General features: G+C 38.9%; 1 protein-coding gene across 1 annotated transcript; it reads right to left on the bottom strand.

The window, feature by feature from the left end:
• Positions 1-3,177: 3,177 nt before the first annotated feature.
• Positions 3,178-15,048, bottom strand: LOC109621339 (chitinase-like protein Idgf4). The gene is made up of 3 exons (XM_020075369.3): positions 14,750-15,048; positions 3,797-4,520; positions 3,178-3,734 (listed from the first exon to the last, which is right to left on the bottom strand). The coding sequence occupies exons 1-3, from the start codon at positions 14,877-14,879 to the stop codon at positions 3,260-3,262; spliced, it is 1,329 nt and encodes a 442-aa protein (XP_019930928.3). The 5' UTR covers positions 14,880-15,048; the 3' UTR covers positions 3,178-3,259.
• Between the last annotated feature and the right edge of the window lie 909 nt (positions 15,049-15,957).

The following is a 15,957-nucleotide window of genomic DNA, read 5'->3' as shown; positions in this document are numbered from 1 at the left end:
TTAGAAAAAGAGTCTTTCACTCCAAAAATTATGGAAATTGATCAATATTTCGAAAAGTTATGACAAAATATTGGTTTTTGATTAAAAAATTGTAACATGTCATGGTCCTTCCAACGCATGAAATGGAATTGTAATAAAATCGAATTCGATATTTTATTTTGGGGCGTAACTAGGTATGTTTTGAAGATGCTTTAGCATGTATAACTTTTTGCAAAAAAGATTTGGAAATCAAATTTTACACATAGTGGGGCAAAAGTTCGAGTCATGTGGCAACTTTAGGTAGAAATCTAAAATTGTGCAAAATGTACATATGATCTCTAAGAATGATGGAATTAGTAAGAAAATTCGATCGAAGTTGAGAAAAAATGTTGTTTTATCTGGATTTGACGGAAAACTACTAATTTTTGGTGTATTTAATTTAACCCTGATTTGGGTAAAATCCAGATCGAACTTTAAAGTGTATTCCAGTTCCAACATCAAGTATTAAGTGGTTTCAGATATTCATATTACCAAAGTGTCAAAATAGTGTGCTACGGTTAGCGAAATTCCACAAACACTAGATTCGAACTTTTGCCCCAGTAGTGGGGCAAGAGTTCGAATAAGACACACACATACAAAAAGTGTTGTAACTCAAAATTGATAAGACATTTGGCGTTACTTTGTTCAGCAAAATTTTAGCTCATGGATGGTAGAATCACCACACGGTATTTATTTATTTTTATCTGCTTCGATTTTTTGAAAAAAGTTGAATTTTCAACTAGGGTCGAACTTTTGCCCCACCTTACTCTTGCCCCACTATGTGTAAAATTTGATTTCCAAATCTTTTTTGCAAAAAGTTATACATGCTAAAGCATCTTCAAAACATACCTAGTTACGCCCCAAAATAAAATATCGAATTCGATTTTATTACAATTCCATTTCATGCGTTGGAAGGACCATGACATGTTACAATTTTTTAATCAAAAACCAATATTTTGTCATAACTTTTCGAAATATTGATCAATTTCCATAATTTTTGGAGTGAAAGACTCTTTTTCTAAAAGGCTTCGAACAACCTTGACACCCGAAAGAAATAATTTGAATTGAGCTCAAAAACTTCAAAAGAAACTCTTGCCCCACTCGAACTTTTGCCCCACTTTACTCTAAAGGACAGTAAATTCCAAAACACATGCTGTATTTGGTCATTGTTAGTTGCCCTTTCAATATTTAAATAAACTTTGAAAATCCGAATTACAGATGTGAAAACAATTCAATTTGTTTTTGTATGAGAACTTATTGGACACGGTGTAAAGTTAGTAGTCTATTGCAAACAGTAAAGCTGTTCGGGCGCGTTCTTGACATTTTCCCCGTCCGAATAATTCCCCGCGAGTCCGCCATATTCATAGTCCGCTGCAGTTCCTTCGAAGGCCGGTTTCCGAAATTTGGTCGGTTTTGAACCGTGACCGGGACCGGAAAAAGTCTGGATTTAACAACGACAAACGCTTAGGGTGTTCATATTACCCCCAATTCCCCAACGTGATTTATGAACAGCCCCCAATGAAAATTCTGCGAGAATCTCGTAATATTTTTTTTTCAATCCCAAAAAAAACGGTTTATTGAACAAATCATTAGAGAAATATTCTTTTTATTATAGAGAATTATCTGTAAGAATCATTGAACGTTAATCCTAGTAAATAGTTTAAACAATTTCTAAGGTTGTTCTTGGTGGAATATTTTTTGTAATTCATAAAGGATTTGTGCTGGAATTTCTAAAGTATTCTTTGCAGAAATACCTGAAGAATTTTCCTGTTGAAATTTCTCGAAGAATAATATGAGGAACTCCGGAATAAGTCTTTGGTTCAATTCTCGATGGAAGTCGTGAAGGCACTTCGGAAGAAATCCTTGGTAAAACTACTGCATGATTCCTTAGAAAATAGCCACAAAAATCCCTGTAGGAATCCATTAAAAAATCCTTCAATGAATTGTCAAAGAAATCCTGTTTAATCCTGTTCATCGGTGCTTGCTTGAAGGAATTCTTGAAGTGCTTCCTGAAGCATTTCTTGTACCTGACAAACCTCTTGAGGGAACCCCAGAAGATTCTATTAAATCTCTTAGAAAAAATACCCGAACAGACGTAACACCTAGAACAATTTACGTAAAAATTCATCACCCAGTCCACACTACCATTACCTGGTGGAAATGTTTCACGAAACACTACGTTGTGCAACATCGTCAACAGAAGGCGCTAGTGTAAAACGTCCAACACGAAGAAAAACGATGTGCGTGCCTCTGGTTGTGAAAGCCAGAATTATGAAGATTTAAAATAATCGTTAAAAGCGTGGTCGAAGGACATTTCGCAAGTGTTACGTCTGCTTACTGAAAAAGCTTGTAATTAGAAGGCACGAAATGTTGCTAATTGGCAAATTGAGAGATGAAATTTGTGAAAAAATCGCGTTCTGGTGGGATACTAACCCACGGTTCCGTATTCGCTAGACCGGTATAGCGACGAACCCACGACTCCGTAGGGTTCGTATCCCACCAGAACGCGATTTTTTCACAAATTTCATCTCTCAATTTGCCAATTAGCAACATTTCGTGCCTTCTAATTACAAGCTTTTCCAGTATGTTTCAGACATACCAGCGAATCTGGTAAAATGCCAGTAAAATGGACAATATGTATGTTGATTGATTGATTTATCTTCATTAAAGAGACTTTCAGCCCGTACTGTATGTGCCATTGTTACGTCTGCCAGAATGATCGCCTGAACGATCTTAAGGGTCTGTTCCAATTGTCGAATTAAAATTAATTTTCACTAAAAATTTGACAGTTCGATAATTATTTCCTTAGGAGAACTGTCAAGTTTAAGTGTCGAACTGTCAAATTTAAGTTAAATTTAATTTTAATTCGCCAATTGGAACATACCCTTAGTGAAAAAATAAACGGAACTCAACTCAAAACATCAGAATAACTTTGCTGAAGATATGTACACGCAGAAAAATGACGCTTGTTTGAAATAATAAAACGCTTGGATGATGCATATCAAGATTGATATGCATATCCCATATCAATATCAACATGTGCTATGGTAACAGAGGAGAAGGACGCAAATAACAGCAGTCTAGAACTGTACCATCTACGAATTTGTGCGACTTATGCTAATGTTAGTTTGTAAAAGGCATAGAAAAAAACTCGCCGCATCAATGTCTCAACATCATTTATTACTCAGTTAACATAGGTCTAACAAATTAAAAATCACTGGTCCACTCAACCTCATCCACCTTACAGTCTATACTTGGCAGCCCGCAAGATTGGGTACTTCTCGCCGGCACAGCTGCCACGGAAATCATCGAAAGCCAAATCGTTCAGAGCGATTCCACCCAAGCCCTTAGCCTTGACATAGGCGGCCTTGTTCCCGGCGGTATCCGGATCTTCGTAGGTCACCCACATTCCGTGCTCACCGCTGCTATCGGGCAGACGGAATGCGTACGAACCGAATCGCTTGGTTGGATCGCCCACCTTGCGCAGAGGAGCATCGGCACCCTTCAGGGCGGTGTTGCTCGGGTTGGGAAGCTTGGCGCAAGTTTCTGCCCACGAGTAGAAACCTTCCTGCTGCAGTTGAGGACCAGCCGGAGAAGCACCATCCGCCACCAGTGGGGGAACTCCAGTAATGCCGGAATCTTCGGTCATCTTCCATCCGCGTCCGTGAGTTGGGATACTTACGATCAGTTTCGAAGCCGGGGCGTGACTGTTCAACCTGAAAAGGGGGGAAAAGGCAAATTAGTGGATGGGAAGTCTTCAAGAAGTTCAAAATTTTACCAAAGCTTGACGAGTCCGTCAACGTTATTTCCGGGAACTCTCTCCGTCAGTTCGTAAATCGGTGCGTAGAAGTCGGCTTCCTTCTTGTTGCGTTCTGGAGTTTGCATATCGTAAGCGGCAATGTTGACAAAGTCCAGATAGTTAACGATGGCCGGTATGTCCATGAACATGGAGGCATTCACGTGCGGCAAAACAGTGACTCCAAGCTGGTATCCGTCCGAGCGGAAAGCGTTCTTCATCTCGCGCAGTAGAGCGGTGAATTCTTCACGGTGTTCGTCGGCCTTCTCATCCAGGACGCTATCGCCGGTGAACACTTTCTTGAATCCGTGCCACAGCTTGCCCGGAGAGGAGCGGATCTTCTTGGGCTTGTTCTGCGGGAACTGCCAGGCCAGATCGATTCCATCGAAGTCGTATGTCTTGACGATCGAGTAGACGCTGTTGATGAAGGTGATGCGAGCGGCACCCGATTCCAGCAGTTCCAGATACTTGGGAGAGGCAGCCGAGAAGCGGTATCCACCGATTCCCAGCAGGACCTTGAGACCAGGGAATTTCCGTTTCAGGCCGGTCACCTGACGGTAGTTGCCCTTGCCAGTGTCGAGATCGAGGTTGGCATTGCGGCTGACGGCTTTGTTGGAGTCGGGATCGACGGCGGCGTAGCCATAGACCAGGTGGGTGCAGAAGGGCAGGGCGGCTTCGATGTCACTGAGCGATACCTTGCCGAGACCTGGAAAAAAAAATCAGAAACGTGTGAACTACAGAAATAAAAAGTGAAGGGCGCCGTTTTCGCATTAGCACTTACGTAAGTGCTGTCTATCTTCTATGGTGCTTATCGCATATGAACGAAAGAGCGTGATTATTTGTGATAGGGATTTAAGTTGATTGCATTGTATATTCCTCTATTTTCTCGAACGTTTTGCATACAATATAGAATTTCCAGTTACTTGAAAAACTGATTCGAATCAACAGTAATAGGTACCTTTGATGTTCAGACACCGTGCTTATCTCAATGGCTCCAGAATAGTTACATGAAAAAGAGTTTGTTAGAAGAGAAGGTTCATTTGGACAAAGAACTCAATATTGGTGTAGTGTAGTGAATCTAGTTAGTTTGATACGAAAAATGAATCCCCAACGGCAACTCCAAACAGCGTCTATTGAATATTAATGATTGAACTGACAAATTATCCGAGGTTTCAGGGTCTTATTAGAAAAGATATAAGTGTTTAGCACACAAACATTTTTATGGAAAGGTCATCCATCCATTCATGCTAAAGGAGTCATCTATAAATTTGTTCCACCACAGTTAAAGTTGCCTTATTGTCTTTAGATAACAATAATACTGGAAGTCAATCGCTTTGTAAATCCCCTAAACGATGCGTGATTTCTCCGAACCCACTCGCATCTCGAAGCGCTTCGCAGTATTGACTATTGACGTTAACATGAAATCCAAACATTTACCTTATCGTCTTTCTCGGTAAACAGATCACGTCCGAAGCCCACACTCACTTTGTTGGTTGAAACAACAATACAGACCTTGAAGGTGTGGTTTTCAATATTCTCTCGGGATTTTGAATCCAATTTAAAGCTTGATGATTTATAAGTAGTCTCAGCATAAATTAAAAGAATCAGCATCTCAAGGAAAAAGTCTGAGCTGAACTCCTCAGTCTCACGAAAGCAACGGCCATCCGTCATGTGCGGTGATTTCCCCGGCATCCAACAAAATCGCGTGTCTGCATGTTTACAATCGTTCTGATAAGAGACCTGCACCCGGGCTCTGGGGGTCACACCATCGCTCACCTCTCGCTCGCGTAATCGGTTGCCAGAAGTTCATCGCATTCACATAAGTAGATCACAACACCGAAACTCGTTCTGGTTGATAACGATAATATGATGTGTACCTATTCCCCTAGTCTAGTTCAAGAGCGCAGGCAGATCACATCATTCAACAAGAAGAAAACGAAAAGCCGGTAGCTGGTTTTCAGAATTGTCTCTGCCGCCGTCGATCACAAAAAACAAGGCAATCTTCCTCCTCATTAGGTCATTTGGCTTGAGGCATCATCGTCAGTCTCGCTACTGTGTGACAAGCGCGAACGAAAATATGGACCACAATTAGAGGCAATTGTCACCGCTTATTCTAGAGATGTTCTCATCTATGTGCTAAGATTAGCAGGGGGTTTCAGGTCGTGATTTGTTAGTCATTACATTGTCAAACTATTGCGTGATGTGATCTTAATCCAATGAGAGTATATTACTATTAGACTCTCATTGATCTTAATCGTAATAAATGCAAATAAACTGAAATCGAAATAAAGATAAACATTTTAAAATTACAACACAGTCACATTTTTATATCAATAGCTTTGTTTAAATGCATCTGTAAACATATTTTTTTAACATTTTCAAGAAAGTTTTATAAAAATGACACTGGTTGATTGTCCCGAGATAAACTAGCCTAGGGCTAAAAATCTCGTTAATACAGATAAAAAAAACTGGTTGATTGTGTCGCATGATAAGTTTTTTTGGCTGCAGAATGGTGAGTCGACAACTGGAGCTTCTAACATAGCTCTGGTCCTCAGTGATGTGGTTTCGGATAGACTAGGCGGAAATAACTCCACACAGATAAAAATAATGGAATTCATACGTCATGTAAACTTCATTTTAGTCATGTAAACTTAGTGTTATGATGGTTTACATGAAATATCATGTAAATTTGTGTTATATGTCATGCTGAATTACATGACATATAATGGAAGTTTACATGATATTTTATGACTTTTACATGATATGTCATGTAAACTTCTGTGATATCCCACGCTCCAAATATGTGCATCATATGTCGCAGAATTTTACACTCTTTTTTCGATCTGTGCAAGAAAACCGCGAAAAACTTTAATCGAACGAGAGTTATATTTGGAAAACGTGTACTTTTACATTTAATATTGTTGTTGACACATTTAATTAGTAGCTCAAACGAGTAGAGAATAATGGGGGCAAAGTATGCTCATAGAAGCAGAACAAAGTAGGGGAAAACTAGAGTACGGTGGTTACACTCAACACCCCTGCTAAGCCACGGTAGTCTTCTCTACACTCAGAAATAGAAGTATACGCGGAATTACTATTATTTATGCATTTTGTATCCGCATCTCTCTCACTCTTTTTCTGTTTTCATGCTATCCGCTGCTTCGTCTGAGTTGACAAATCACTTCGCTTCAACCCAGGCTAAACGGCGGATAGCATGAAAAGAGAAAGAGAATGAGAAAGATGTGGATACAAAATGCATAAATAATAGTAATGCCGTGTATACTTTTATTTCTGAGTGTACGTTCCAATCATAACACACGGCAGAGTACACGGCAGCGGTCACCGGCAGACCTTTTGTCATGATGTCCTCTTCTTGATCCGACGACCGTACGAACTGGATGGTTATTACTCCACGCTGAACCAGGTCCCGTACAAAATGAAACTTTGTGTTCACGTGCTTCGGTCGATTGTAATCCTTGGAGTCCTCAGCTATACGGAAAGTGGACTTGTTGTCCTCAAACACATGTATTTCTTGCTCAATTGGTCTCCCCAGATCGCTCACCAATTGTTTTATCCATACAACGTGACAGATGGCCACGCAGAGCGCCGCTAGCTCGGCTTCGGTAGACGATAGCGCAACGGTTTGTTGCTTCCGAGTCATCTAGCTCACGGTGCACCCATATATCTTGCATACACATCCGCTAACCGATTGCCGATCTACATTGCTATTCGCCCAATCTGCATCGGAAAACACTTCCAACAAAGAAGCATCCTCCTGCTTTCGATAAACCAGCCCAACCTCCAACATCCCTTTTACATACCTCAGGATCTGTTTCAAGAAGTTCCAGTGCTCGTCGCTAGGGCACGCTTGAAACTGGCTGAAAAAGTTGATGGCCGCCGACAGGCCCGGTGAGTGACGCGTACATAAGACAGCATACGAGTTCACGGTACGGTTTATTGGTCCTGTCCTTCTCGTTCGCTTTGCTAAGCTTCAGACGATTCTCCATCGGTGTCGACCTCGGCTTGCACTCGCTCATGTCGAAGCGTCTGAGTAATCCTTCCAGGTAGTCCCGCTGGATAATTCTTAGCACGCCTTTCTTGAAGAACTGCCTCACCTCTCCAGTGTTCGTCATCTCGAACTGCTCCGAATGTTTGTTTCGCGATGAATGTACATAAATTACATTCACGCTGTGGAAAGTTGCCTTCACAGCTCGCTCACGACTTTGGTATGCGTGTGCGACCCCAATGTTATTCGACAAACTTTCAGATAAAACTACAAGGTTAAATTCATCCATACATTGTTTTTCGATAGCATGCTTCTGAACTGAGATAATAGCAAATGAATGCAAATCTTTGCAAATGAATGGTCGCAACCTTGGTTGGGACCTGGTATTCCCGGTATTTCTGGAGGATTTTCCGTATGGCGAATCCGTTGTCGATCAGCCGTCGATGAAACTGGCTAACATCGACATTTTTTTACCCCCATCCCTCCTCCGTATCATTTTTTTTTGTTTGAAAATCCTAAAATATTTGTATGGGCTCCCTCCGGTGCCTTTTACAATTGCACAATACTGACATACATTGAAATCTCCATTTAAAAATAATACATTTCGATAAACTTCATTTAAATGCCTCCATTTAAGTAACGTTAGTTGAATTAAAACTTACTGTATTCAGAGCAAAGCATATGTTGATAAGCTACGGTTTTGAAAACATCTGATCTTTAGAAGGTTGCGAGGGAAGTCGTCTACTCAAATAGATAGGAACCTGTTTAGGGGGTCTCCATTTAGCCTAGTGGTTAAGGCTGTGGATCGTCAATCCGGAGATGACGGGTTCGATTCCCGTTCTTTTCGGGAAAATTTTCTCGACTTCCTGGGTATAATAGTGTATCATTGTGCTTGCCCCACAATGTGCAAATTCATACAATGGCTGGTAAAGAAGCCCTTCAATCAATAACCGTGGAAATGCTCGAAGAACACTATGCTCGAAATAACTGAAAGTCTCTATAATAAAGATAAATCAATCAATCAACTATGCTCGAAGAAAGGCAAGCCAAGTTCCAATGGGAAAAAGAAGAAGAAGAAGAAGAAGCCTGTTCATAAACTTCTCAATAAATACTCTTAGCCAAAGAGTCTTAATAGGAGAGCGGACCCGAGCAGAAACGAATAGCAACAGCATACGAAGCTATGTTATTTGGGCAAAATAACTGAATAATAGAATCGATTATTTTTGAGTTATTAACATAACTTATTATGTTATAAACTTGTCTGTCCATAAGCGGCAAAATAACAAATATCATAACAAAAAAAAATGTTCCTGGAAAACCATTTTAATAACTTGTTTTGTTAGTTTCAATAACAACTTAATAACAGTGAACTCGGAAAATATTTCAATATCACATTTTGATATTAATATGTTATTGATAATCGGAGAGCGAAATTTGTTATTTGATATCAAATTCGGATTTTAATTCATTCTGAGAGATTTCAAGTTGGTTCACTACTACGCAAGATAATTGAACTTTAGTAATTTATATATTTTCAAATAATACGAGCTTCGCCTAGCAGCTGTCATTTATGAACTTTCTGCTTTAATTGTTTCGGAGCACGGTTTTGAAATCAACACGTAATTATTCTTGATAAAGTTTGGTCGTCGATAACAGTTTGAGAATTCCGCTCGTTCCTCCTGGATTCTACAAAGATTCCTCCAAAAAATTTGCTAAAATTTCCCCTGAACTTCCTCTGGTGATTTTCAGAACTTTCACCATCAATTTCTGCAATATTTTTCCTGAAATTCCTCCATCGATTTCTCTAAGGATTCAGTCAGAAATTTCTTCTGTGTTTATCAAGAGACTTCTCTGAGATTTTTTTCAGGAATTTGTCCTATAATTCCAGAAATTCGTCGACAGATTTCGTCATAAATTTTTCCATAAATAGTTCTAAAAAATCTTCCATAAATTTTTTTCGGGAGTTCTTCTACGGAATCTTTTACAGATTTTCAAACATTCCTCTAGAAATTCCTCCAAAATTCTGCATAGAATCCCTTCCAGGATTTCTTCAGAATTTCCTGTGATCATTTGTCCCGAAGTTCATCTTAAGATTTCTCTGACAATTTCTTTGAGGATTTGACCAGGAGTTTTTTCGAAGGATTCTCCAAGAATATTCCAAAAAATTCTTCCAAGAATTCCAATAGTTTCTCAGAAGAATTACTTTTGGAATTTCTAAGAAAATTTCGCTAGGAGTTCTTCTAAGACTTCTCTAGGGATTTATCGAAGAGTTCCTCCAGAACTTTCAAGTGTTTTTTTCCGAATATTATTTGAGGAATTCTTTAGAGGAGTCGTTCAGAAATCTTCTGAATACAAAAATGAAACAAAACAAAGGGACAGGTCATAATTGTCTAATTGTTGTTTTGATTTCAAAACCTGTTACTGTTATGATATTGTTGATAAGTTGATCAATAGAACAACAATAACAAAACATGTACTTCAACAAAACATATTATTGAAATGTAATTTAATGAATGTACATATATCAATAGCTTGATTATAACAAAATGAGATTGTCCAACAAAATTTGTTATAGAAAAGTTATGCCTGGATCTAGGCCTGGGTAATTTAATAACGAAACAAGATAGAAAAACAGGTTATGTGATTTCGTAGTTATCAATTTGATATTCTCCTCTGCTCGGGGAGAGGTGGTTCACGAGATGGCCAAAACTGAATCTACGTAGTTTATGGACAGCGCCTTACTAAGTCACTAGGCCGAATAAGTCATTTTGTCGAATTGGTCATTTGGTCGAATAGGTCATTAGACTGCATAGCTCACAAGATCGAACAGGTCATTAGGCCGAGAAGATCATTTGGCCGAATAAATCGTTTGTCCCACTAGGTCGGTTACCATCAGGAATTGAATCACTCTGTGATGTAACATCCTCAGATGCAGGTCTTGACGCTTCAGTGTTCAGAACTAGAATGACTCCAAACTCTTCCATTCGGATTGTCATTTGAAGATTCAACGCCTGCTACATCCCTCGTCAACTTTAATTAAATTTAATATTAATAGATATTTATGCACAACAGTCAATTGAAATTTGTAATAAAGGTATATGATTTCAAACCACGTTAAAAACTGCACAGTAGTTCATGATCTCATTGATGAAAATTCAACAATCATTTCTCGAACATTTTTAACTATTGTTATAACTCATTGTGAATATTTCATACTCATATCGTTTTGTTCAAGTTCTTTTTTATCAAACAGAAAACTCACATCTAGTAATCCAATTTTTACTATCATTTCCCGGTTGACATTCAACGTGAAAGTTGCCTAACTTTATATGTATAGACACAGATTCAATCATATAGTCTCAAGAAGTTTTATGGAACCTTGACAAAACCAGTAATTCGAAACATTCCAGTTTTTCTTACTACATATAACAAATTTCTGGTCTTTCTTAATCCGTGACCCAAAAACTTTCGAGCTTACATCTTTATTATTATTATTATTATTATTAGCTTTATAAGGGAGGTTTTTAGCCCGAGGATGGTTCATCCCCACGCTTACATCTTTCTGCGCTTCGGAGTAACCCCGGACTCACTGTTTAGTAATCCTTAGTTACTTATTTATTTTTTTTTTCAGTCAAATGGCCTGAAATCTTCGTTCCCTTCATCCAGATTCCTTCAAAAGCCTCATCTTGTGGGCTAACAGATGGATGGCCTGGAATCGTGTTCCCTTCACCCGTCTACCCAAGTAGCACTTGTAACTTAGGAAATATTTTAGAAAAATGTTAAAGATTGCATAGCCGTTTCACTTCAGACTAATAGTAACAAATCTATTTTTGCAGTACACATTGTGGTTGCTCAGGCATTGCAATGCAACCCTAATTTTCCATAAGCTACATTAATGTCACACAGTGGCTTCCGTGAAACATGCTCTGGAACTGTCAAATTTCAAAAGTTGCATTCTTGACATCATCCTGTTACATTGAAACCAAACACCAAAACAAATGACCAGACCAGTTGCTGCGAAGTCAATGTTTGGTTACCATGTATCATGTTACCGAAAGTCGTTTCCAAATGACGACAGTGTAACTTTTTGTTGTTACATTGTAAACACATATAAGACGCACAAAAACGTTCGATTACTTAGTCACAAATGTGCAACTTACCAGTTACTAACAGGTTGAGTTCAACACTGCATGTCAAAAGTATCAACTAATTAGATATGTTTGTATGCTAAAACTTAAACAACAAATTCGATGTTTTCACCTTATTATATAAAAGATGCATTTAAAAATAATTGGTTCAAATCCTGTAGTGTAGAGTCCTGTATAAAACAATGTATTATGTGGATAATGATATTTTCAGACATATAACCGGCAATGTAGGTTCAGCTCAGTAATCACAATGGCGATTACTGGTTTCAGTTACAAAAAAAACTGACATAAAATTGCTTTCAGTTATGATTTTGGAGTTTTAACCAAACAAACTGGAAAAGAAAACTTACGACATTTGACAAAAAAGGCCTGGCAAGCCTAGTACCCTTCTTCCCGTTCAAAAACCGTATAAAATTTCAGTGAGTCATGCAAGTGCATATGCGGAAATTAATGAATTTCGCAAGCGCGCGTGTTTTCCGTTAGTAAAACTGGCAATTTCACCGGAAAAATACAATTGCCAGGCTCATTTAGGATACCGACCAAAAACATTTCCATTTTATTTGAGAGGCACAGTATTCAATCGCCATTGCCATGCATGGTAGGTCCATCATTATCATTTTTCATAATTGTTATGTCGAAACCAACAATGTAACTTTGAGTTTATTTTTCTATCGCAGTGTAAACAAATTACATTACACATTGGTTACCATCTAATCTCTTATGCAACGAACCACATGTTGCACAAAGGCTCCACCTCCTGCGCTTTTTCGGTTGCACAGCTGTGGGAATCGATGTTGCAGTAATTTAGAATCGACTTTTGCATTTGTCGCATAGAAATTACCGTGATTTAGTTGTAACAATGTGTGCTACTTGGGTACTTAAGGCGAAACTGGAAGCATTTCCTCACTTTTTGGTTTTGGATTTTTCATTAAATAACGAAGCACTATTTTCAAAATCGGTTTTCGTGCACATGTAGAGGATGGATCAAGGTATCTTCTGAATTTTTTATGTAGTGGAAATTTTTTTTCGTTTTTTCAGAAACCATTTTTGTACGAAATTTCACAAAAAAATGGTTTTTGAAAAAATGAAAAACATTTTCCACCTCAAAAAAATTCAGAAGATATCTTGATCCATACTCTACATGTGCACGAAAACCGATTTTGAAAATATTGCTTCGTTATTTAATAAAAAATCAAAAACCAAAAAAATGAGAAAATGCTTCCAGTTTCGCCTTAAATGGCCTGGAATGCATCATTCCCTTCATTTAAGTTCCTTATATCAGATTACATACGTTTTTTTTGCATTAATACATTCACTTAAAGTCACCGAACGTGGTTACCTCAGAGACATTCGTGGACAAATTGGACTAACGAGCCGTTTTGAACAATCTTCCGGCTTACCATTACTGGGCAGAAATTAGGGGAAATTACGAACGAATCTTGCCGCTTCGCGTACTCGGTGAAGGAACTAAATGTCGTTGCAAATGCAAAACAAATTGAAACCCATTTCATTCTTTTTCTAATGTTCTAATACTCAACTTAAATATTTCTGTTCATGCTTCTTATCTTCTATTTTCCTCGAATTCTCAAGTTCATGGTTTAGACCTCTTCAGATTTTTCCAAATAGAATCCGTTCCTCGTCAGCCAACGTAACATCCTCAGGTGCAGGTCTTGACGCTTCAGTGTTCAGAACTAGAATGACTCTAAACTCTTCCATTCGGATTGTCATTTGAAGATTCAACGCCTACTACATGTGATAGTCAATAGTTTATAAGTTCCCGGACTAATTGACGCATCAAGCGGCTTAAAGAGGGATTATTATTGTTTATTTTCTCTCCATCAAAATGATCGAAATAGGCAAAATTGTAACTTTCAAAAAATGTTCAAATAGCTGTATTTTCTTTAATAGTTCATAAAAAAATCAACTTTTTACTGCAAGTTGATCAACTAGTGGTGGTTTGGAAAAGATCGGGCTATTCTACACGAAGTTAGAACGATTCTTGGAAAAGGTATAATTATCCGATAACCAACTTTGAGCCAAATGCAATAACGTCTTGAAAATTTATGACTCATATAATGAGATGTGAAAAACTTTTGACTTTTGACAAACTTTGTAAGACTATTTAGTGAGAGTACACGACAAAAAAAGGAAATATTGTTTTAAGCATTATTATTTAGCTACGATCCTCGAAGCTCTAATATGGTAGCAATAACTTGCGAATATGTTTTTAACGTTTATTGACCTTCATAAACCAACTTCATGTTGCTTGGATTCAGACAACATCAAGCTACTTCGAGTAGTTCAAAGCACCTTGGGGTGTTGCTACTTCGGACGGAAGAGTATCTAAGAGAATACATATTGTTTATAACTTTCATAACCGAAGCATACAGTAAAAAAGTTCAAGAATAAAATAATGCTTCGTCAGATTAAATTAATGAACACCACTGCTCTACCCAACCGCCATTACGGAAATCGTTGAGGTCAGAATTCATCAGAGCAAAATAGTAAATAACGGTTTATTTACAATAGCAAGTAATTTGTTTGGTTTAAGACGTAACATTTCACATCCATTACAAAACCATATTCACAATTAGATATGCATGTAAACGAACTAAAAGCGCAAAACCACATAAATCACCGGCATGCGTTCTGGGATGACATCACCCAATCCACTAGTCCTTTATCACTCGCCACTTAGCACCGACCGCCGTCAGCCATCATCCCCGCAGCCGTTTGCGGTTGATTGTCGACTCCGCCACCGCCGCCGCTGGACTCACTTACCTTCGATCAGGAAGTTGGCTCCATCATAGTAGCACAGAACCTTGGCCGTGGACTGGCTGTGGCTGGTCGGGGCCAGCAGTGCCACCACCAGACACACCGCAGTGACAGCTGATTTGATCAGCCCCATCATGACACACGCGCGGTGATTGCACCTCGCTCGCGGAACAGAAAAAAAAACAGTCAAACGACCGGCGGTGGTTTCCTCCTTTACTAAATATTCTCACAACGCGCACTTCCTCACTATTCTAAAGGCTGCTAAAAGGTAGCCATACGGCGGCAAACTGATCGGAGACGAACGGCGATCGAGCGGTTTTTATATGGAGCGATCTGATCTCTCGTCGCACCGCCGGGCGAGACGACGACGTCTACTTCGGGGGATTCGAATTCTGGATGGATCCACACGGCGACGACGACGTTGACCGACGACGGTTGCTGCGAAATCGTAATTTTAGGTTTGAGTGGATTGCTTCTGCTAGATGCGAGAGATGAAGAATATTTGGGAGAATGAGTGCTTTTCGGGACTTAATGTTTTGTTTTGGATCGGTGATATGAGTAATCCAGTAAGTGCTGTTAGGTAACAGTAACGAACGAACTTTATCAGGGGAAACTGATCGTGAAATGTATAGGTGCTAATGATTCATAGCGTAAGGCGGCGATTTGAAAATAATCGCTATTTAAATCCATTGCCGTTAAAGATAGATCTAACAAAGAATGCTTTCATACTCAGAGTTGGCCTATATTCTATGAGATGTATAATCTACAAGGGGATGATATGCCTATATTGATAGTGTAGCTCTTGAGTGTCTCGCAACCTGGTATTGAGGTCATTCATCAATGCATATAGATGTCTATAGACAAGGTATTTTGAGTACACAGCTTAAATTTTCTCGAGCACAAATCTAAAGAACCGTCACGGAAACGGATCTGACTGAAAATTTAACTAAATGTTTGACGGTTCTCAAGATTTGTGCTCGAGAAAATTGGAGCTATGTACTCCAAATACTTTGTCCTTGAAACATGTTGAAAAACAAAAAAAAATCATGAAACTTAGCCCTGTTAATTTTTCTCCCACCACCCCTAATTGTTCAGGATGCGTGCCGTTGTAACAGCACAACATTACCGAATAACCTCACTCGTCGTATACAGCGCGAGCGCGGTGCAGTTTCACCTCTTGGTCATCCAAACTACACTGGAATTCATTTTCATAT

Source organism: Aedes albopictus, chromosome 2 (assembly GCF_035046485.1).
Source record: "Aedes albopictus strain Foshan chromosome 2, AalbF5, whole genome shotgun sequence".
In the NCBI taxonomy this organism is placed as follows: domain Eukaryota; kingdom Metazoa; phylum Arthropoda; class Insecta; order Diptera; family Culicidae; genus Aedes; species Aedes albopictus.
The sequence above is the reverse complement of the archived record's forward strand: the minus strand, read 5'-3'. Positions and strand labels throughout refer to the sequence as shown.

Excerpts from the sequence above, each read along its gene's own strand:
- LOC109621339 (XM_020075369.3), bottom strand. The coding sequence starts at position 14,879 with ATGATGGGGCTGATCAAATCAGCTGTCACTGCGGTGTGTCTGGTGGTG. Across the intron at positions 4,521-14,749 it reads AGCCAACTTCCTGATCGAAG|GTCTCGGCAAGGTATCGCTC; the intron begins GTAAGTGAGTCC and ends TTTTTTTTCCAG. Across the intron at positions 3,735-3,796 it reads GACGGACTCGTCAAGCTTTG|GTTGAACAGTCACGCCCCGG; the intron begins GTAAAATTTTGA and ends CCCCCTTTTCAG.